Here is a 20143-nt window from a genome sequence, read left to right on the forward strand (position 1 = left end):
CTGTCTCGCAGATGCTGGTTCTCAATGCGAGTCTCATCCAGCTGTTGCCTAAGTAGTTTATTCTGCACTTGGAGCTCTAATTTCTCCTCCTTTAGCAAAGGATAGTCTGATACTTCTTTCAGTTTTTCTGTTAACAACTGATTCTGTTTATTTACCAACAGAACCTGGGCCTTCACTGACTCCAAATCCAGCTGCAAATAAAGAACAGTTTAGGAGCTTATGAACTGCTGTACTACTTAATTATTTTTATTTCACTTTTTTTTAAAATATACATCAAATGCACTAATTAGAATACAGCTTCCTTAAATTCATGTTTACAATTACCTCAAGCTCTTTCGTGTGTGATATAGCTTGCTTAAGTTCCTCCTTTTTTGAATGAACAGCAATGGATTCTTCATGCAAAAGCATAGCTTTCTCTGCAGGGAGGATTAAAAATACTGAATTAAAATTAGTAGAGTATTACAGTAAAAAACTATCAGCAAAAAACAGTTTAAGCTGCTAAATACAACATTCAGTTTAATTCAAGACATAAAAATGACTGAACATTGTACACACTCCTTCAAAATATACATATACATACACACACATTTGCATACATATACTCCTTTAGAATTAAGTAAATCAAATTCATATGCCCATTTCTTCCACGTGTCCCTAACTTAAAAGTCTAACTACATTATCTGTCCCAGCTCTTCCTCAAACTCCAATTAAACACCTTGTGCACAATAAATGTAGGAACTGGCAACCATTCAAGGGGATGGTACCAGACTGCACCAGAGTTCAGTTAGAGAACGAATGAGCTAGTAGTACTTCAGGAGATGGGAAACTGAAAAAGCAGGATGCTTTGTAGCCTCTGTGCAAAGCACCAGCTCGTGGTTCCCAATGCATTCTGAACAGCTAGGAGTGGCTGACCTGTCACTGGATCCTGCTACATGTCTTCACAATCTATTTTGATGGCTTTTCTGTCACTTATGCCACTGTTACTAAACACTGTGACTGTTTAGTAACAACAGTTTTGACACCTGTTAGTAAAAGCTCTAGAGATAAACAGCTACTTAATTAATCTCCGAGAGATGGTTACCTTTATTTTTTTTCTCATCTTCAGTAACTTTATTGGTTCTGGCTATGTATTCTTCTTTTAATTCAAGCTGATACCTAGAAGTAAAAAGAATTATGTATTCCTGAGGTATATGTGCACACATATGCTCTTGCATTTGTGTAAATTCCAGTCTTTCCCAGATTAAACTATGAACACTTAACTTTTTACTGACAAAATTATTTACTGCAGAGCCACTGAAACAGTTGGAAAGGGCCCTGCCAATCACCTTATTCAACCACCTGCTCAAAAAGCAAGACTACTGCCAACTCTAGAGCAGGTCAGCTGCGGCTCTTCCTAGCCAAGTCTTGAAAACCTCAAAGGATGTATATTCCACCACCTCCCTAGATGACCTGCACGAATGCTGCACTATCCTCCCAGTAATTTTTTTTTCCCCCATGTCCAAGCTGGACTTCCCAAGCCACAATTTAAAACCTTGGCCACACGAACTCAGAAGTCACAACTGATAGTCCCATAACTATCTGTCAAGACCTTTACTAGGCCCTCTCCAGTTTCTTCATGGCTTTCTTGAACTGGGGAGCCCAAACCGGGGCACAGCTTTCACCATTACCTGAAGAGGATAATAATTTTCCTCAGTCTGCTGGCCATGCTGCTACTAATGTCACCCATTAAGCTGTTTGCCTTATTTACCAGAGCACACTGCTGGCTCATAGTCAACTTGGCATTCCGTCTAATTCCCACATCCTCTTCAGAACCGCAGCTCCTCAGGCAATTCCTTTTCCCCATTTATACTACTTCACAGGGATGTTTTGCCCCGAGCACAGAGCCTTGCAGTGCTCCTTGTTAAGACTCCGAAGATTTATGTTTGCGCAATCCCCAAGCTTATCAACGTCTGTCTGAACTGAAACTCTGCCCTTTGTTGGGGAAGCCATTCCCCTTAATTAAGCCTCATGTTTGAAGTTATTGAGGATGCCCCGTGTCAATATCCAGATTATGGATGAAGGTACACGACTGGGACACAAACTGTAAATGTTTTCAGATACAGCCACATCCATCCTCCTGCATTTTTGCAAATGGTCCAGACTCCTTCTCCCCATTATGGTATTTAATATTTACCATAGAAATAATAAAAAAGACATTTTCTAGCAAGCGTCATTATTTCTATATAAGAAATGATAGCTCTTTGATACTTTTCAGCAAGGATTTTGGAGAAAAGGACATGGATTTTATCTCCTGAGCATTTTCAGCAAGTCTAAAGTATTTTGTATGATGATAAAATAAGCTAAGCAGCAGTTCACCCTCAAGATAATTTGCTCCTCCTCATGAACCAAAAGCACTTTACAAGAATTATTTGTAACTAGCTGTTACGGATTAAGTAAAATAAGATACCAAGGTGGGTCAATTACTTGCATTTCACTGTTCTCTGACAAACCCCTCAAATCTACTCAGTTTCAGCTGAGGCATTATTCTTGTCAAAACCTACTCTTTACATCTTTCCTCTGTAAGTCAAATAAAGACACACTAACACAGATCATTCTTATTGGTCACTGGCTTGCAATAAAAAGTAATGATACATGAATCATTTGGTTTAAATGCCTAACGGGAAGATCAGTTCACGCTATTGAATACACATAACATGCTGACAGCACCCGCCTGCAGTGAAATCTCAAGTAACCCTTCAAGTGACCAAGGCACCCCAAGAAAGTACAAGAGCGAAGTTAGGATATACCCACTGCAACACCTCAAAAGCAGTCACAGATGATGTCTTACATATTCACAGAGCATTTCTAAGCAAATTCTTTGAAACCATGTTCAAGTGGATAGTAGTCAATAAAAGAGGGTGATCTGTATCAGAGAATCCCTCTCCAAAAATGGGAAAGAGTTAAGGTAAGAGTCAATCTATCTGTACAGTGGGCTAGTGTACCTCTCACCCTTTTTCCAAGAAACCTAGAACATCTCTCATTCTAATTTCCCCTCCACGCCTTTTCTGTGTTCATAAAATGGTCAGTTCTTTTAACTGTGGTCAAATGAAATCACTAACACTGCTTCACATCCTCTTGTCTAAACATAAGGTTTATATCTTTCCCAGATAACAACACAGAATTTGAAGCAGAACAATAATATAACCTATAATTAAAAAAAAATCTTTTCTATTGCAAGGTTTTCCTGAACCTGACAGAACATTTTGGTTTACTAGCAAAGAACTAAGCAATAATGTAAAGAACTCGAGCTGATAAAAACATGACTGCACATTTTCAAAGTCCTTGCTTTGTTACACTTTTTAAAAGAGATCCTATATAATTTATTATTCTGTTTTCATAGGAAGTTGCATGTGTCCTGTTATAGACAAAAGAGAAATTTACTTCAAGAGTTCCGTCTTAAGCTTTTGGTCATATGTCTCCTCTATGTTCTTCACAGCAACCTCACGACGTCGAAGCGCATCATCAATAGCTTTATTTTTCTCTTCCTGAATTTTCTGAGTGCTGAAATATCCATAAATATACAGACAATTACCAGTTATAAAGCCAAAACTTTAGTTTTGGTGGTTTTTTTTTAAATAACATTTAGAGAGATCAAAGGGTAATGTGCTTGCCTGGAACACTGCAGCAATTTAAAATTATCATCAGAATCTGTCATTGTAATTCATTAAGAACAAGGAGAACTGACAAAAACTAAACTGTCCTACCTAAAATCCAGTACCAATCAATTATGCAGCTATTCTGGGTTAACCCTAGCTCAGTTTCCCTCACCAGAATGGCTTCAGAGGAGATGCTGCTGGGTGTGCTATTCTATCAGCACCCTCTGCTGGGTTGTTAAAAAAAACCCAATTTTTTGTTCACGATACTCATTTTGCTACAAAAAATGGATGACGAAGTAGTGACATTAAGTAGCATTGAAATCCTGGCCAAAAATGGTTTGGTTTAGTTATTTAAACAAAGAAAACTGATCTTACTAAGGACAATTCAAAATAATAATTAATAATTTAAAAAAAAACAAACCAGGACTAAAGAAGCAAAATATCATATACGTGCCTCATGAGTGTTAGTATTACATACTGTGTTGTTTTGGGGTTGTTTGGGGGGTTTGGTTTGGTATTTTTTTTTTTTTAATTTAAGCACTTCAAAGCAAACACCGATTCCTTGCCTCCAAATTGATGCTGCACTGTTTTGGTTAGATAAAGTAGAAAAGAAAACAACACAAAATGTCTTTTTCTATGGGGTATCCCTGCTAATAGAGACAGTATATAATGCTGCTCAAAAAGCAAAACTTGACTTCTGGGATACATAATCTATTTCAACATCACAGAAGCAGCAACACCTTGAAGCACGTTTTCCAGAAAAAGGACAAACAGCATCATTTAGCATTGTACATGCGCTTCAGCAACTTACACTTCAAATGCCTCAATTCTTTGCTTCAGTTCCGCCTCTCTGGTCCTTATGACTTCAATATCTTTCAGTAGACTTTGTCTCTGAGCGTATACTTCCTTTGCTTCTATCTGAATCACAAAATATTATCTCTAGTTTTATTTCACACTTTATAAGGTATTTACTGTTTAATATGTTCAGACTTTCAAGGATCTTCAGGAACTGGTCTTACTCCAATAAATATTATTTAAATATTCACAATTGGAAATACATCCAGAATCAATTGTGATTTTTAAAAAATTCTTTCTTCTTTTACTCTTAGTAAAAATGTTTTAGATGGAGTCACTGCTGACTACCTGTAAACATTTTCTTCTACAAAACAGCACTGATTAAAACTTATGTAAAGGAAAAATTATTTTTAAAAAATTACAGAATAAACATGCTCAAAGACTTGACTTTCTGAAATAAATAATAGTTTTGATGTTCTTCATAAAACAAAATTGGAAAAAAAGTACCAAACCTCCCTGGTAAAACATGATTTAGAACTGAAACTGAGTAAACCAGCTGTCTTTCAGTTTTTACAGTTTAACTTACAGAAATCAAATAAATTGTAAAAGGGATTCTCCAAGTTGTTGAACATGCTAATACCAGAAGTCACGTATCTTCTTAGTAATAACAAATAGCTTTTCTTGTCCTTAAGCACACAAGGAATTACTTCTCTCCAAAGGAATAATATGTGCTTAAGAAGAAAACTGATTTTGCTGTATGGGCGCTCATACCAAGTGTGCAAGCCATATGCATTCAACAGCGCTGAAAGATTTAACTGCTGTTCCTGTTATAAAAATACAAGCCGTTTGCCAAGCCATATTTCCTGGGCATAAAGTTATTTTAGTAAAGGGTTAAATGACCTTCTACCTTTAATGTAAATATACCTCATCCAAGAAGAACTTCTGGTCTCTGTTAAGAGAGTCCCCAGGTAAATGATGCATATACTTTTCAGTGAGTGCAGAAGCCGACAGGAGCAACCAAATACTCATATACAATACTTGAAGGTTATGTTGATCTAGTAGTCTTGTTTTGTTTTTTTTTTTAAATTACTGAATTAATTTCATGGCCACAAAAGAAGATTGATAGCATAAAACAGATGGTTTTCTTAAAAGCTTCTATGGACAAAACCATGAAAGAAATTCATAGCATAGTCATATGTTTTCATTTTCAGATTTTAAGGAGGTAAGTAGTAGAGACTGGTATATAATAATCTATGTATAGACCTGTAAGATTGCTTTGTTAACCAATACCATGTGCTCTCGGGGTGTGTGGGGGTGGGGTGGGGTGGGGGGGTGGTGGAGAAACAAAAAAGATCCCACCAAAACCCAAAACAACCACCACACCAGAGCAAAAATGTGGTTAGCATTTGTGGATGACTATTACTTGGGTAAGAAGGTCTACTGCTGACAGCAGGGGGGGCGACTAGGCAAACAGGCAACAGAACAGCAAGCAAACTATTCTTCCAAAAACCTAAAAGTGATAGAGATTGGGAGAAGCAATTTAGAACTATATACAAATTATTGTGTGCTGCAGTAACAGTTACTACTATGGCAAAACACCAAGAGTTAACAGCCCAAAGGAGTAACTCATCAACAAAAAATTGTTCAAAGAAATAAACCAAGATGTCAGCTTACAGTAAAGACAGCGGCTATTGATAATATTCAACATATAATGACGTACATACAGACTGTACATTCCATTTAGTTCAGTCATTCTTCACAACTGAAAGAATTATAGTATAACTAAAAGCTACATTTAACTTTCTGTTAAAAAAATCCCAGTGATCTGAATTCAGCAAAGTTATTTACACAGATTTAAAAGTATTCATTACATTTAAATCCTTCAAACCTAGGTTGCAGAACTGTTCCTTTTCTACCCAGCTCTACTTAGATATTCACCCATACTCATTCTTGCAGTTGCTAAACACGTTGCCCAGTTTATGAGATCAAAAGTAAATTCGAAGTTTCCACTAATTAGACAAGTAGGATCTGAAGGTAAATCTCCCACAGATAAAAAGTACAGTTCAGTCAACTCACTGAATCATTTTGTACTAGGTTAAGAAAAAAATACTTGGAACTTCACCTCTTGTTGCTTTTGAAGCCTCTCAATAGCATTCTTTTCACGAGAAATCAAGGCTTCGGACTTTGCTTGATGTTCCTTCTCTAACTCATGACGCAGCTCAGAGATTTCTTTCTGGGTCTGCACTTTCTCCTCCATTTTAATCTTTGCTATTTCAACTTCTTTAAAATGTTCAAGCTTTTACATAAAGGAGGAAAAGAGGGTTACGTAGGGCCATCATCAAATAGACAAAGACAATCCCTCCTCAGACAATTCAAAATTTCACTTAGAAATTCTTCTTAGGAAACCATAATTCAATGAAAATAAATTACTGTGCTAAATGTATCTTAGCAGCATAGAATGTCTGCATGGCTCACATAGTTTTCACGCATTTATCTGCATCACAAAGCAGATCTCTGACAAAACTAACAGCTTTAGACAAGAGCAAAACAGAGGTCTAGGAAGAAAAACACACTGCAGGAGTGATACTCTCCTTGCAATTAAGGAATGGCTACACTTTTTAATTCCTCCCCTGACACTGTCTTTATTCTTGCCCCTTTCCCAAAGAACCACTTTTGACTGGTGATGCAAGAAATGCAGAAGCAGACCCGTCCTGAATTGCTGCTCAGAAACAACAGAAATTCATCTGGACATCAAAAAAAAATGCTGAACATTAAAAAAACCACAGAACTCGTAACTCCACATAGAGAGGGTTACAGAAACAAAAGTCCTGATTCACAGCCTTCTTAGCACAATCGGAAAAAAAAGTAAATGTGTACAAACAGGAAAGTAAGCATTTTGCAACTGAACGGATGAATCATAGGGACCATGTCTCCATACAATGGGTGAAGTGCTATATACACAAGAACAAACAGGGATATAAAGATTAATAATAAAAATTTGGAAGAAAATGGAAAGCAAGTGCACAAGACAAAAATGTGAGGAAAAATGAGCAAAAGAATAAAAAGAATGATAGAAAAATTGTGAGACTGGAGGAAACAAGGTTAAAGAGGGGAAAAAGCACAGTAGGAATGTCTGATCAAGCTATTCAGGTCTATGGGCATAAAATTAGTGAAAAATTAAAGAAATGGTGAATCAGTACAGCATCACTTGCACATATACAAATTTGATTAGAAATGTCTTACAGTAATCCACATCATATTGCTAAGGAATCTGTGTAAAGTTAACCGACTCTGGAACCTTAACCAGACATAGATCACTTCTACTCCTTGTTGCAATTGCTTTGCTTAACCTGTAACAAACTTAACAATACATGAATTAACATGTTTTACATACTAAAAAGACAGCGCCAGTTGGGGAATAAAGACTAAATGAAAAATGAAGGTAAAATACATTGGCAGTTTCAACTCTCCACCCTTCTTGTCTAGCTGAATATATATATGACTAAACTGATTTCCTCAGTTTATTTGCAGATGAATGCCTTTAAAAGTGTGTCTAAGAATTCCGATTATCAGATTATCGTTTTTATATCCAAACAAACTCTTGATCTTGACAGAAATTAATGAAAAAAAAACATACTTAAATGAACTACATATAAGCTAATTTTTTCTATCCAAATAAACTGTTGATCATTACAGAAATTTATAAGGAAAAATCCATCATATTTAAATGAACTGCACTATATTCTCCCTGCTTCATTTTTCAGACATAAGAATTATTGATGGATAATGTGACAAAAAAAATATAATTTAATTCCTCAAATGAAGGAAAAAATCTCTAAAAGAGTTGTCTTCAATTATAGAAAGAAAAAAGCCCAGAAATAATTCATAATATTGTCAGATATAATTTTACTGTTTCTGTGCAATGTTGTGCAATAGTATGCAAATTTCCATCAGTATTAAAATTAACTATCTGTCAAGCTACACAGCAGGAATTCATGCCTTTTTGTTGCTATGCATTATATTGACATTCAAGCTTCCAAATCTTAACTGCGAAGGAAAATTAATATTGTGACTAAGCAGAGTAAAAATTTCTCCATAAAATAAAATAATCAAAAATGCAACAAAAAATTATCAAATTAAGATAGTCAAAGTAAGAAAAAGTTGTGTTACAAATTAACATTAGAATAAAAAGCTTAACATTCTGTGCACATTTAGCAAAAACAGGGAATGGAAAATACACACATTGATATTGGATTAATTTACCCTTTTGTGGTTGTTGTAACTCACTATCTATTCTTTCATTTTACCTTAAGTATTAAAAGTTTGTAATATGCAAAGTCAAAAGTAACGAATATCTTCGTCAAATTTAATGACCAGAGGTATACCTTTTGATACATTTCTGCTTGAAGCTGCTTCTCTATTTCTTTTCTATATTCATGAAGTTTTACTTCTAAAGATTCGTATTCCTGATGCTGGGTATAAGAGCCTGCAAACTGTTCATCAATCAGCTGAAGCTTCTCAGCTATAAAAAGAGCAACATATGCATCGTAATTTGAAAACAGTCACCACAGCTATGCTACCAAAGACTGTAGGAACCTGTAGGTTCTCTGTAGGAAGTTCCTTAGTTTACTTCCATAGCCTTGTCATAGAAGACCTGTGTGGCACAAAAGCAGAGGCAACACAAAAATGCCATTTAACAGCTTTATGTCACACAATATGTACCTAGGAGGTGGCCCTTGGCAGTTTAGGCACTATTTGTGGGATTACATTATCATTCATCCTCTTTATTATGGATGAGCAAGCATTTTCTTTTGCATGTAACTTTTAGGGTTTTCGTATTACTAATACAATGCATATTATAACTGCAGATCTCCCAGTCTATGCCTGACTTTCACTGAAACACCATCATAGAAAGTTAAGCAAGGTACGCATTTATCATTATGTTTTCCAGAACATATTTCAGCACATAAAATTTACAGTCCATCTAAGACGTTACAGCTCTTCATGAATCGCCTTAGAAAACATCTGAGTGATGATTAAAAAAAAAACAAACAACAGAACTTTTGCTTTATTTTAAGAAAGGTTAGAAAATCAATGGAGTAGTGATAGGTATGACCTTTACTTATTATTACTTTAGGCTCATTTGAGTAAGTGATGAATGAATACCATTCATACAATTTATAAATCCATACCATTTGCCAGTGTGAAAGTATTTGGGGAGACTTACTTGCAGAGGTTGCACTTACCGAGAGATTCTCTGTAAGGAGGCACCGAGTTTGTCTGAGTTTCTGTCTCATGAGTTTCCTTACTTAAATGATGCTCTGTAAGTCCAATTAAAATCTGCATAAGAAAACCTAGGAAGATACAATTAGTTAGTTCTGATTTCATATCAAAACTGAATTTGTGCCTGTAATTCATGAAGCAATTTTCACTATGCAAGAAAACTTACTCAATTTACAGAAAGAACTAAGTATTTAAGTAAAAATCAGTTAGCGAACTATTAAGATTTTACTTTAAACATAATCCAGCCCTACTCATTCTGCAAAAGCTGTTCTTTTGCAGCTTTTCCTTCCATCCATGTCTGCCTGTCTCTTTGACTTTCAAGGTCATTTGAGAAAATTATTACTACTTCAATTATGAGGTCATTAGGCACTAGGAGTTTCTGAAGATCAAGCTACTTTAGGCTATATAATATAGCTAAGTTTCATCATGCAGACATAAAAATTATTTCTTATATAAACCAATGGAAAGTCAATTAAATCTTTAACTAGTTTTTGAAGTACATTATGTAAACTAAGTCAGTTATAAACACAACCCAAAATCTTAGTTTGCCAAAGTTAGCCTGAAAAGCTTCCAAAGACCATTATGTTTAATACCTGATTACAGATGTTTTTCATATTTCTGATGTCATTTATTTAGGAGGTGAATGTTAACACTTAATCCACACCACAAATAGGAATTGGATAATCCTGAAATATAACATTCATCATCCCACTGTACGGCAAGTTTCAAAATCTGACTGAATCCATGTCATTCCACACCAACATACACTCAAGAAATTGGAATTTCTATAGCTCACATCTTAATAAAAATTAAACTGACACAATTATTCTCGTCTACGCTATACGTAAACAACTTGTACCTTTATTTTCCTTCTGAATTCCCGAAGTCTGTAAGAAATAAAAGATATTTTAGCCAGTCTATTTTATGACCACTGTAATTAAAGCTTATTTTCAAAATAAAAATAACTTTACCAGTGATTTGTAAAGACTGGATTTTGGATTGATCCTCATTAATTGAAGAAGATCTTGCATAGTCCACAGCTTTGGGCAGGAAAAAAAAAAAGATGTTAGAAAAGGTTAACTAATTTAAAATAATTTCAAATATGTAATAGGCACGATTTTACAGTTGTAGAATGTTTTTCATTCATGAAAGATCTATTTATTGCTTTGTAAAACCATTTTTAGAGGTCTGCTGTTCTAGTACTACATTTTCTTATCTCCACTACCTAAGACATACAGCAGCCTGCACATAGTTTCATGACCAACTGAAGCTGTGAAAAGCGTTTTACTTTCTCCCCACCCTGGACACGTGCTCTTGCTCCTTTGCTTGCCTCTTTTCTTGTTTTATCATACAAATCAGAAAAGCTCACTAACCCAGATAACAACTAACTACTCACCAGGTCAAAAATCTTAATTTTCAGTTAGAAACAACTTTACCCTATCACCTACAGAGCAGAAACAAGGAGAGGGCAAGGACTGCCCTTTTCAGTCACAGCTTGTAGTTAGAACAGCTTACGCTGACCGTGAACAACACTTCCAGGGAACTGAACAGCCAAACAAGAGGCTAGCTTTACCTGGGATCAGTTCCCCAAGTGCTCTGCCACACAGCCTCACAAATGGTCACGTCAGGCTGTGGCTATCGGTGAAACAAGGGCAAGGTTAATAGGCTTGTGCCATGGATTTGCAGAACATCATCACCAGCTTATTGCCAAATTTTAAGTACCCATGAAAATGGCCCTGAATAATGAAAACTTTGATGGAGATGATCAGAAGTTGTACTTGTGTTTGTATTTCACTATCACAAAACGGGTTTTTTTTCAATTCTGCTAGAATATGACAACCCCCAGAAAACAAAGCTCCTAGAATTCTTAGAAGAGGTGAATTACTGAACTTACCTTCTTTTTCTCTAATCCACTTTCTGGAAAGAAAACAGAAAGTGAATACTCATAGCCACATCTCTGTAGATGTTCTGCCACCAAGCTGTTGGAAGCTGTGATCAAAAGTGAACTGTCATCACTTGGAACAGCCAGTGGCTGAAGCTCTCCACTTAAAATTGGGTGCATTAGTTCATGGATTAGCTGGTTTCGGAGCTGTGTCTGATAAAGAAAAGACACTATATTATCAGTTTACATGTTATTCAGTTAGAGTTTCTATTTTTCAAAATTCACGGGGAGTCTCGTTTTATTTGTACATGTTCTATTAGAACCTACATGACAGAAATGGGAAGACTAACTTTGGCAAAATTTAGAAGAGTGCTTGGGATGCTGCCTTTCTTCAAAACACTCTACGGTGGCTACAGTGGTCTCTGACATTTTCTCAAGATGCATGAAATCTACGTAGGACTGAAAAGAAGTACTGTTCTCAGTCAAGAACTCACATAAACTCCACTCTAGTACCTCCAGCTTCATTTTTAGATTACTGCTTTCCTGTTCTCCTTCCCTCTGGCTTAAATAAAGACTGCCTGATGTGGCCTCAATTTCAGGTGTACTTTAAAAACTCACTAGTCTTCTAAGTCTCATATCAAGAAACTGCCAATGGCATCACAAAAGCAGATGAGAAAATAAACAGGAAATTCAGTTTCATTAATAACAGTTATTTTGTAGGGAAGCGAAGAGTACTAATCAAAAAAAGCCTACAGGAACTAATAATAACTAAATGGCATTCTTTTTTATTATTTATTTGCATTCTATGAGTTAGAATAGAGGGAAAAAAAAAAGTAACCTAAAATCAGAAAGTCTCCCTCCTGTAAAAAGACGAAATAATGACTTTCATTATATAATCATACAAATCATTTATACCATACTACAAGACCACAACAGAAATAGTGTTTCAGGCTTTCCACTGCAGGTATGCAACAGTGGGCAAAGCCGATTCAAGAAGTAGCATGTTACCAGAAATGGGAAGAAATACTTACTGGAACTTAACAAAGCTAGATCATCAAACTAGCCTGATATTTTAGCATAACTTTCTACAGAAAGTAGGCTGACAACAAAACAGAGACAACTGAAAAAGTGTTTTCCTTATTAATTTCTGCACTTGTCCAGTTTCAACCAACTTTGACAGAGATGACATCTCCAAAACAACCAAGACCAGCAACATTTTATACATCTCGTGACAAAGTCCAGGTGGAAAACACAGGGCTAAATCCCTGTCCCTAGTATGGGAAAGGAAGGCAGAAATCAGTTATTACATGCTGGCTATCCAGCAAATCTGTAGTTCCAGATTCCCTCTGCCTCTTGCTAGCGGAGGCAGTCAGGTAAGTCCACAGGACAGTTGAGAGTATTCTCATTAGAAGATGTAATCCATAAGAATCCTATCATAAGAAACCCAACTCTATTAACTCTTCAGCTCAGAAAAGCTATGAAATATTTAATACAATGTATAATCTTCTAGACAATCAAAACAAAGCAGAAAAATGGACTTCAATAGCAAACTACCTGACAGATTATTAGTTAAGTCAAACAAGACAAGAAATGGTTCAAGCATTGTAAGCTTTGTATGAAAATCACTGAGGGAGAAACAAGTTGTCCTGCACAGGGAATTCTTGGCCATAAGATTATCAACGGTATTCCTAAAATATAGATCTTGGGCTTTATTTTTTTTTTAACATTACTGAATTTCACATAAAAGGCAGGAGCTAAAAAAATTTGCTGGTGACATAAGGATGAGTGTAGAAGCATAGAAAGATCAAGATGTCATAAAAAATGTAATCATATGATGTTTAAAGACTAGCAAAACTGAAACTGCATGAAGTACAACTTTTCAGCATTTAAGGTCCGATAACTAATTGCTGCTATAACACAAGGGATTTATTGATTGGGAAAAGCAAGGTGTGGATGTGTAAATCAAACAATGACTAGCACTGTAAAAGCAAAATGCCTGAAAAGAGATATACGCAGCCTTCCACAGACGTTCCTACAAAAATAGGGAAGAGTTAATGCCACTCTAAACTTTGCCTGGAAAGCTCACAACAATCATGATGGGAAAGACTTCAAAGTGATGCAGAGGACTACTGGGGTAACCACCAGTGAGACTACCGCACCTTGACTTGCTTAGCACTGTAAAACAGAACACTGCTGCCAATAAATCAACGGGAGAAAAGCTACTTAAACTTAAGGATACTTTCAATACAAGAAGAAAGCCCCGAACAACCATAAATAAACCCAGGCTAGAAATCAGAACAAGGTTTCACTCTTAACGATATTCTAAGATGTTCTCCTGAATGAGCAGGCAAGGAGAAAACAGCTCAAATAGTTTTAAAACAGAACTGGAATATTTAAAGAGGTTAATTCACATAGCGTCCTGATTTATAGTAGGTAATAAACTTCATGATCTAAGAGATCCTTTCCAATCCCACATTCTCATTTATTCCTCTTCCTTGCTTGACTTTTTTCTCAAGCATGGAAATTTTTGAACACCTGATATAGGCCTTTAATCTTCCTGGAAAAGACTCCGAGACTAATCCACAATGAAAAGTACTTCCGTTTAGAACCTTGTATCTGGCGAAAAAAAAAAAAAAAAGCAAAAGAAAAAAAGAAGCTGAATACGAATTAGGCTGTGGCAAAAATTCTACGTTTGGGGAGAGTGGGAAACACATTTATTCAGCGTGACTTTCACTGCTTTCAGTGCTAAGTAGTACAGTGAACCTTCTAAAAATAAAGCACAACCTTAAGTGTGTCCAGTACACCTCGGTTCTTAAAAGTCTGATAGAGCCTTTTCCGGAGTTCATCCTGGGACAGCGCCTCCCCTTCAGCCGAAGCCATCCTGCCCTACAACACCGGGGGGGAAAGGGGGGAAAAAAGGGGAGAAAAAGGGGAGGGGGGGCATTACTGACTCGGAGCTCGCCCCACGGCCAGCGAGACGGCCAGCGCCCACGGCTGCCCCGGCCTCCCCCTCACGCAGGCCCAGGCGCTGCCGGGGCAGCCTCCCCCCACCCCCCACCGACCCACCGGGCGGGCGGCAGGCCCCGGCCCCGGGCCGCGCCTGGGCGCTGCGCCTCGACCCTCCGGTTCCTGCCTGAGAGCGGCGGGCGTTCCCGCGCCGCCAGGCTGGGGGAGCGGGGCCGGGCTGCGGCGCTGCAGGGCACCGGCTCCGGCACGGCTCGCGGCGGCTGCTGTGGCGTCACGGCGGCGCCGGATGCGGGGCGGGCGGAGAGGAGCGGTTCCGGGCGGCCGGTGGGGGCGGTGGGAGAGCTGGCGGGCCGGGGTAGGCGGCGGGCCCCGCGGGCGCGCACACACACCCCCCTCCCCCCTCCCCCCTCCCCCCTCCCTCCCCCCTCTGCGCGGGCAGCCCCGGCGGCGCTCGGCCCTTCCCGGCAGCCGCAGCCCGGGCCGTGCGCTGGGGGTCGGCGGGAGCCCGGGCGGGCCCCGGAGCGCGGCGGGGGGGTTCGCTCCCGCCGGGAACGCTGGAGTCCCCGGGCTTGGAGCCGGACCGCGGGACTGTCCCACACCCGCTGTGTGCGAGGGGTCGGTGCCCGCCATCTGCGACCCGCCCGCTTCCCGCTGCCTGTCGGCAGGCCCCGGGCGGCAGGGGAGGCCCGGCGGCGGAGGGGCGCGCTGTGTGCGACCGTGGCCGGCCCAGCCACTGGCAGGGCTGTTGGGGGTAAATCGTCGGTGGCTTCTAGAGTTAGCGTTTGAAAATTCTAATAACTGGGTTCATTTCCAGGTGTTCCACTTTCTAAGGCTGTTTCCCCCCTGTTTGAATATAAATGTGCGTACCTAAGGAAGCGTTTATCGCTCTGTAGCCTGTGTGACTGGGAAGCTGTTGGCTGATTTTGAGGAGTGCTTTCACACAGGTTAAGGGTTTATATCTGGAATCAATCAGCATGTCAGTCTTGTCTTGTCAGGAGCATCGTTTTGAAGAATGTCTGGAAGTTTCTACTTTGTGATAGTCGGGCATCACGACAATCCCATATTTGAAATGGAATTTCTGCCTCCTGGAAAAGTAGAGTCCAAGGTGTGTTTTTCCCCCTGTGATACTCCTGTGGTGTAATTACGGTACATTTTCTTTTGTAATTTTACAGTGTATTAGAAGCATGACCAGCATGTTGTTAAAGACGTTACTAGTATCTCTTGTTTTCTGGGTTTTCACTTTGTCATAGGGAGTTCCTGAGTGTCTTAAAAATTCTTTGCCAGGTCATACTAGTTCTTCGTAAAACATGATTTCCTTAAGTATTTCATGCTGTATGGTGAAGAATTTATGTGCTAGTCATGCTTTATTCATTGCTCTTAGTGTGCAGAGCTTTTATAATAGCTGTTCATTACTTAATGCTACTTAATGCCATTCTCTATTTTAAAGCGCTTGTATACAGTAACAAATTAAAGTAAGGAACATACATTTGAAAGCTCTATTCAGTCCTTTATTTTTTATGCTATAAAAAAATCTTACTATTTAACATCTTCAGTAGTCATACTTGCTTTTAAGTAAGAAAGGTTTAAAACTTGTATTGATAAATACAAATTTTAAAATGTGAGGAATATAAGACTACTCATAAAGTTGTGTTTCCAGTGGAAAAATAATAAATCTGTCCATTGTGATATTACATCAGAGAAAAAATGGACTTCAGAATAAAAGTGTGTGGATCTGTGCATGGACCAGAAATGGAATTTTATGCTGTCACTGATCTGAACAGCATGGTGTCGTCTGTATTTGGAATAGTGTCCCATGAAAGATCATAAATGAGGCTAGTTAGACTGGACGTAGTGCATGTGAGGATGTGTCAGATAGTGGAAACATTAATTTTCTGCATTCTGCTAATGGAAGTAACTTGGCTCGGGTAAGCTTCTCATCTGAATGAGGTTGAAGTACTAAATTTTCTCCTAAGAGAGAACCTAAATGTGATGTGCACTGAAGGATGGCAGGTATGTGGCAGAAAAGAAGTGTGTATATAACTACATAACTTGAGCACTAGTTGTTTAGCAGCTTGAGCAAATTATTGTTTGTATTTCAGTCCTTTCACTGAATTACTAATCCTCTGTCTTCTTGAAATACAATAGGATGATCATCGCCATCTCAACCAGTTCATTGCCCATGCTGCTCTTGACCTAGTAGATGAGAACATGTGGCTTTCTAACAACATGTATCTGAAGACTGTGGACAAGTTTAACGAATGGTTTGTTTCTGCCTTTGTCACAGCTGGACATATCCTTCCCTCTTTTCTTTCCTTGTATTTATATAGGGAAAGCCTTTTGCCAGAAACGGACAAGTTAGATAAAATGAGTTTGGAACAGATTTCTACGGCTATTCACCACTATTATTGTTAGAGAGTCACCAGCTTCGGGATGAATTTGGGAGGCACAGCAGCAGTTTAAAACTGGGACCAATTGGAGAGGTGGATTTTTCCTTTTGGGGGAGCTGAAGTAGCTTAATGAAGCATGGAGTACAGGAAAGAGGTACAAGGGGATCCGAGCAAACTTACATGATTCTCTGTTCCCATCATTTTGATAGTGCTAGAGAGGAGAAGCAGGGATAAACATGCTTGGTGTCAACTGCACCCGTCTTGAAAATGCAATGTCAAGGCTTGATCTTATCTACAGGTAATCCTAGAAATGTTTGTTGTGCATCAGTTGTCGTATGTGGCAAGTAACATTGAATGTCATTTTAACTTCAGGGTTATACAGCAAAGGTGCCGAGTGTCATCCACAATCAGAATTTTATAGCTTGAAAAAGAATGATCTTGAATAGAGGTGATTATTTTCAAATAGGGGAATTTTTAAATATAATGCTTTCTAAATTTCAGTGCTTTAAATGCTTCCTCCTATAAAGTCACTGCTGTTTCACATACAGCTACACGTTTAAAGTATAAGCAGAATTAGGTGTAAATGTTTATCTCGGGATACATTAAATGTCTCTCTTCTTTGTAAAAGTTAAATTGTCCTTAATTGCTTTACATATGAGATTTATAATGCTTCATGATGTAAGGCAAGAAGATGGAATTAAGAACTTCTTCAATGATGTATATGACCTGTATATAAAGGTAAGAACCCACTACTTACGGTCTCACTGCATTACTTTTAAGTGTGTGCTCTGTCCATGCTCAGGCCTGCCTGTATTGGCATGTTTTGTCATGGGGGCTTGTGTAAGTGGAGAAGCACCCATGCAGTCCACAGGAGCCAGAGTTGATAATGTGTGACATGAAGACTGTGTTTTCCATTAAACAGAATACATTTTTTTCTAAATTGCTATAAACTGTGCTCTTTCAGAATTTACTCTTCATTGTAGTCTAGTGATTTCGGGGCAGTATTGGGTCATTGATGGCAATAATGAAAGCAGAGGACTGTTGTACAGAAACCTGGTCAAAGGGCTTCGCTCTCAGAGCAAGTAGCCTATGTTCTAATGGGGCGGTGGTGCTGCTTGTGTGATGGGGCAACCACAACCATTGATTAGGATTGCCATCTTGGCCTTCTGCGGGTACTCAAATGATGATAATTTCCAAAAGAGAAATTTCCACCATTGTTATCGTGGATTTGTCTTGCAGAGGTGGTACTAGGGGATGGCTGTGCACATATTTGGGGCAAATGCAAAGCCTGGAAAGCAAGTGACCGTTTAGGAGCTCCGTCTGCTGAAGTGGCACTAAATAGGCTGAAAGCTAATAGTGGCTGTCATCTAAGTAACATTTTCTAGTACTGGGTGTTGTGTTTATTGATGAGTTTTTCTTCTTTCCTCAGTTTGCAATGAATCCATTTTATGAACTCAATTCTCCTATTCGATCCAGTGCCTTTGAAAGGAAAGTACAGTTCCTTGGGAAGAAACACCTTTTAAGCTGAATAAATAAATTCCTGAGTGAGTGCTTCTCCCATACTTTCCTGATCATTTGAACTGTAGTCCTTCTGGTTAGTTCTCAGCATGTTTGATACTCATCTTCTGAAGACTGTCAAATTGGATGCTGAGGCAGCTTATTTTTTTTTTTCCTGATACAGATAAGAACAGCCAAGCTTCTCTGGTTAAAACGTGTATCTGAAGAAGTTTCCTTTTATGTGCTATGAAAACTAAGTTTAAAAATCAGGACCTAAATAGGTACAAACCAAGACATGTGGGTGTCAATGCATATGCAGAACGTGAACCTCATACAGGGTGGGAGGAAATTGGATCTAAAGGCAAAAGACATCTCCGGTCATGTGATTTAATGTGAGCACAAGGGAGTTCTTGACTGTTTGGCCTAAGTGGTAATTTTGTTATTTCTGCTTAAGTGTCCTCTGCTAGAAGTTGCTCTGCAGACTAGCTAGGCTAAACTTACTCTTCGTAGTATTAAATCAGGTCTATATATATATATATTTTGTAATGTGTGTATTACGAACTGTTCAATAAAAAGAAAAGCGGATGTATCAGCAGAGCTCTGTCTTCAGTATTTCAAGAAGTTTTGAGAAAAAACCTTCATGTTTTAAAGCTTAACATTTCAAATTTACCAGATGTTTAGTGCAATGTGTTCAGCTGCAGTCACATCAATTAAATCAATGTAGACCAGAACAGCTGTGTCTGCCCTGACTTTAATTCTATTCACAGAGAAAACCAACCCCCAAACACCTAAATGTACACGTTTAAACCTACTTCTTTACGTTATCTCTGTAAATGCTGAAATTTTCTTTCTGAAAGTATATTTAGGGTAGGATCTTTGAACCACGAAACTCTAGTTGTTGAGGTTTCAGAAAGGCATTATTTGGCCTGTGTGGCTATTCCATTGTAAAATGTGGTTAGGGACACTTTTGTAAAACTTACTATTCCAACATAGTAATTTTTAAATGGGTCATTGGGCATATATGTACCTAACATTTTGGTTGGCTTCACAACTTTTTAAGTAATCTGTATAAGCTATCTTCTTGGACATATTTTTTTTTGATACCTGAAAAGCAATTTCCAAAGGAAGTGGCATGCTGTTCTAGGAAGTACATTTTGTATAGTCTGTATAATTAAAGGGACCACACATATGTGTTTTAAATGTATAGTCAGTCATTATTTCTTTGTAATTTGCACTTACTGCTAAACTGTCACTGTAAAATATTTAAAGAGGAGAAGGACGTTATATGAAGGTTGCAATATTTACCTTAAATAAAACATGGAATGATGCATATGGATGCCTGTTGAGTGTAAGGCTACCTTTGGTGGTGGTGTGGCAAGTGAAGATGGGAATAGTTGTCTTTGTAGTATTATTTCATAAAAACTGCATTGTACAGCATTTGGTAATGTTGTGTAATCTTACATAAATCACTGGTTTGGGTTGGTTTTTTTCCCTGCTGTATACATGAAAGCAACAGAAACACATCTGAGGTAAAGCATTCTTATTCGTATGATAAAGAGCCATTAAGTCGGAGCTGTTACACTGTTTTCTGCCTCCTCCCCAGTTGAGGGTTAGAAAAATACCAACAGTTAAGATATACTGAGGTAATACTTATGTTAAATAATCATATACATGATTTTGATACAAGTTGTGGCAAA

At 38.2% G+C, this 20143-nt stretch overlaps 2 protein-coding genes across 16 annotated transcripts in view; one reads left to right on the forward strand and one right to left on the reverse strand.

Annotated features, from left to right (window-relative positions):
* OFD1 (OFD1 centriole and centriolar satellite protein) overlaps positions 1-14832 on the reverse strand; it is a 36523-nt gene extending 21691 nt beyond the window's left edge. For 5 of the 11 annotated variants that reach the window (XR_005102650.1, XR_005102651.1, XM_037377414.1 and 2 more), the window contains exons 1-14: positions 14729-14832; positions 14380-14481; positions 14131-14211; positions 11608-11808; positions 10685-10753; positions 10573-10600; positions 9677-9784; positions 8816-8952; positions 6553-6726; positions 4447-4553; positions 3421-3540; positions 1082-1155; positions 325-416; positions 2-191 (exon numbers count right to left, since the gene is read on the reverse strand). Coding sequence is in view for 9 of the 11 variants with exons in the window: in XM_037377414.1 (XP_037233311.1) it covers positions 2-191; positions 325-416; positions 1082-1155; positions 3421-3540; positions 4447-4553; positions 6553-6726; positions 8816-8952; positions 9677-9784; positions 10573-10600; positions 10685-10753; positions 11608-11808; positions 14131-14211; positions 14380-14475 (1477 nt within the window). In the remaining 2 variants the exon portion in view is untranslated. The other 6 variants (XM_037377417.1, XM_037377415.1, XM_037377412.1 and 3 more) reach the window with 5 other exon arrangements.
* On the forward strand, positions 14818-19782 carry TRAPPC2 (trafficking protein particle complex 2). Of its 5 annotated transcripts, XM_037377440.1 has the most exons (6): positions 14818-14917; positions 15558-15667; positions 16708-16852; positions 17602-17687; positions 18379-18493; positions 18631-19782. In XM_037377440.1, the coding sequence occupies exons 2-5, from the start codon at positions 15575-15577 to the stop codon at positions 18475-18477; spliced, it is 423 nt and encodes a 140-aa protein (XP_037233337.1). In that variant the 5' UTR covers positions 14818-14917; positions 15558-15574; the 3' UTR covers positions 18478-18493; positions 18631-19782. The 5 variants fall into 5 exon arrangements, with proteins under 5 accessions (XP_037233337.1, XP_037233333.1, XP_037233336.1 ...); XM_037377436.1 differs by having other exon boundaries at positions 18379-19782; XM_037377439.1 differs by having other exon boundaries at positions 14864-14886; positions 18379-19782.
* The last annotated feature ends 361 nt before the right edge of the window (positions 19783-20143 follow it).

Source organism: Falco rusticolus, chromosome 2, assembly GCF_015220075.1.
Source record: "Falco rusticolus isolate bFalRus1 chromosome 2, bFalRus1.pri, whole genome shotgun sequence".
Taxonomy (NCBI): domain Eukaryota; kingdom Metazoa; phylum Chordata; class Aves; order Falconiformes; family Falconidae; genus Falco; species Falco rusticolus.

Excerpts from the sequence above, each read along its gene's own strand:
- TRAPPC2 (XM_037377436.1), top strand. The coding sequence starts at position 15,575 with ATGTCTGGAAGTTTCTACTTTGTGATAGTCGGGCATCACGACAATCCC. Across the intron at positions 15,668-16,707 it reads CTGGAAAAGTAGAGTCCAAG|GATGATCATCGCCATCTCAA; the intron begins GTGTGTTTTTCC and ends GAAATACAATAG. Across the intron at positions 17,688-18,378 it reads TATATGACCTGTATATAAAG|TTTGCAATGAATCCATTTTA; the intron begins GTAAGAACCCAC and ends TTCTTTCCTCAG.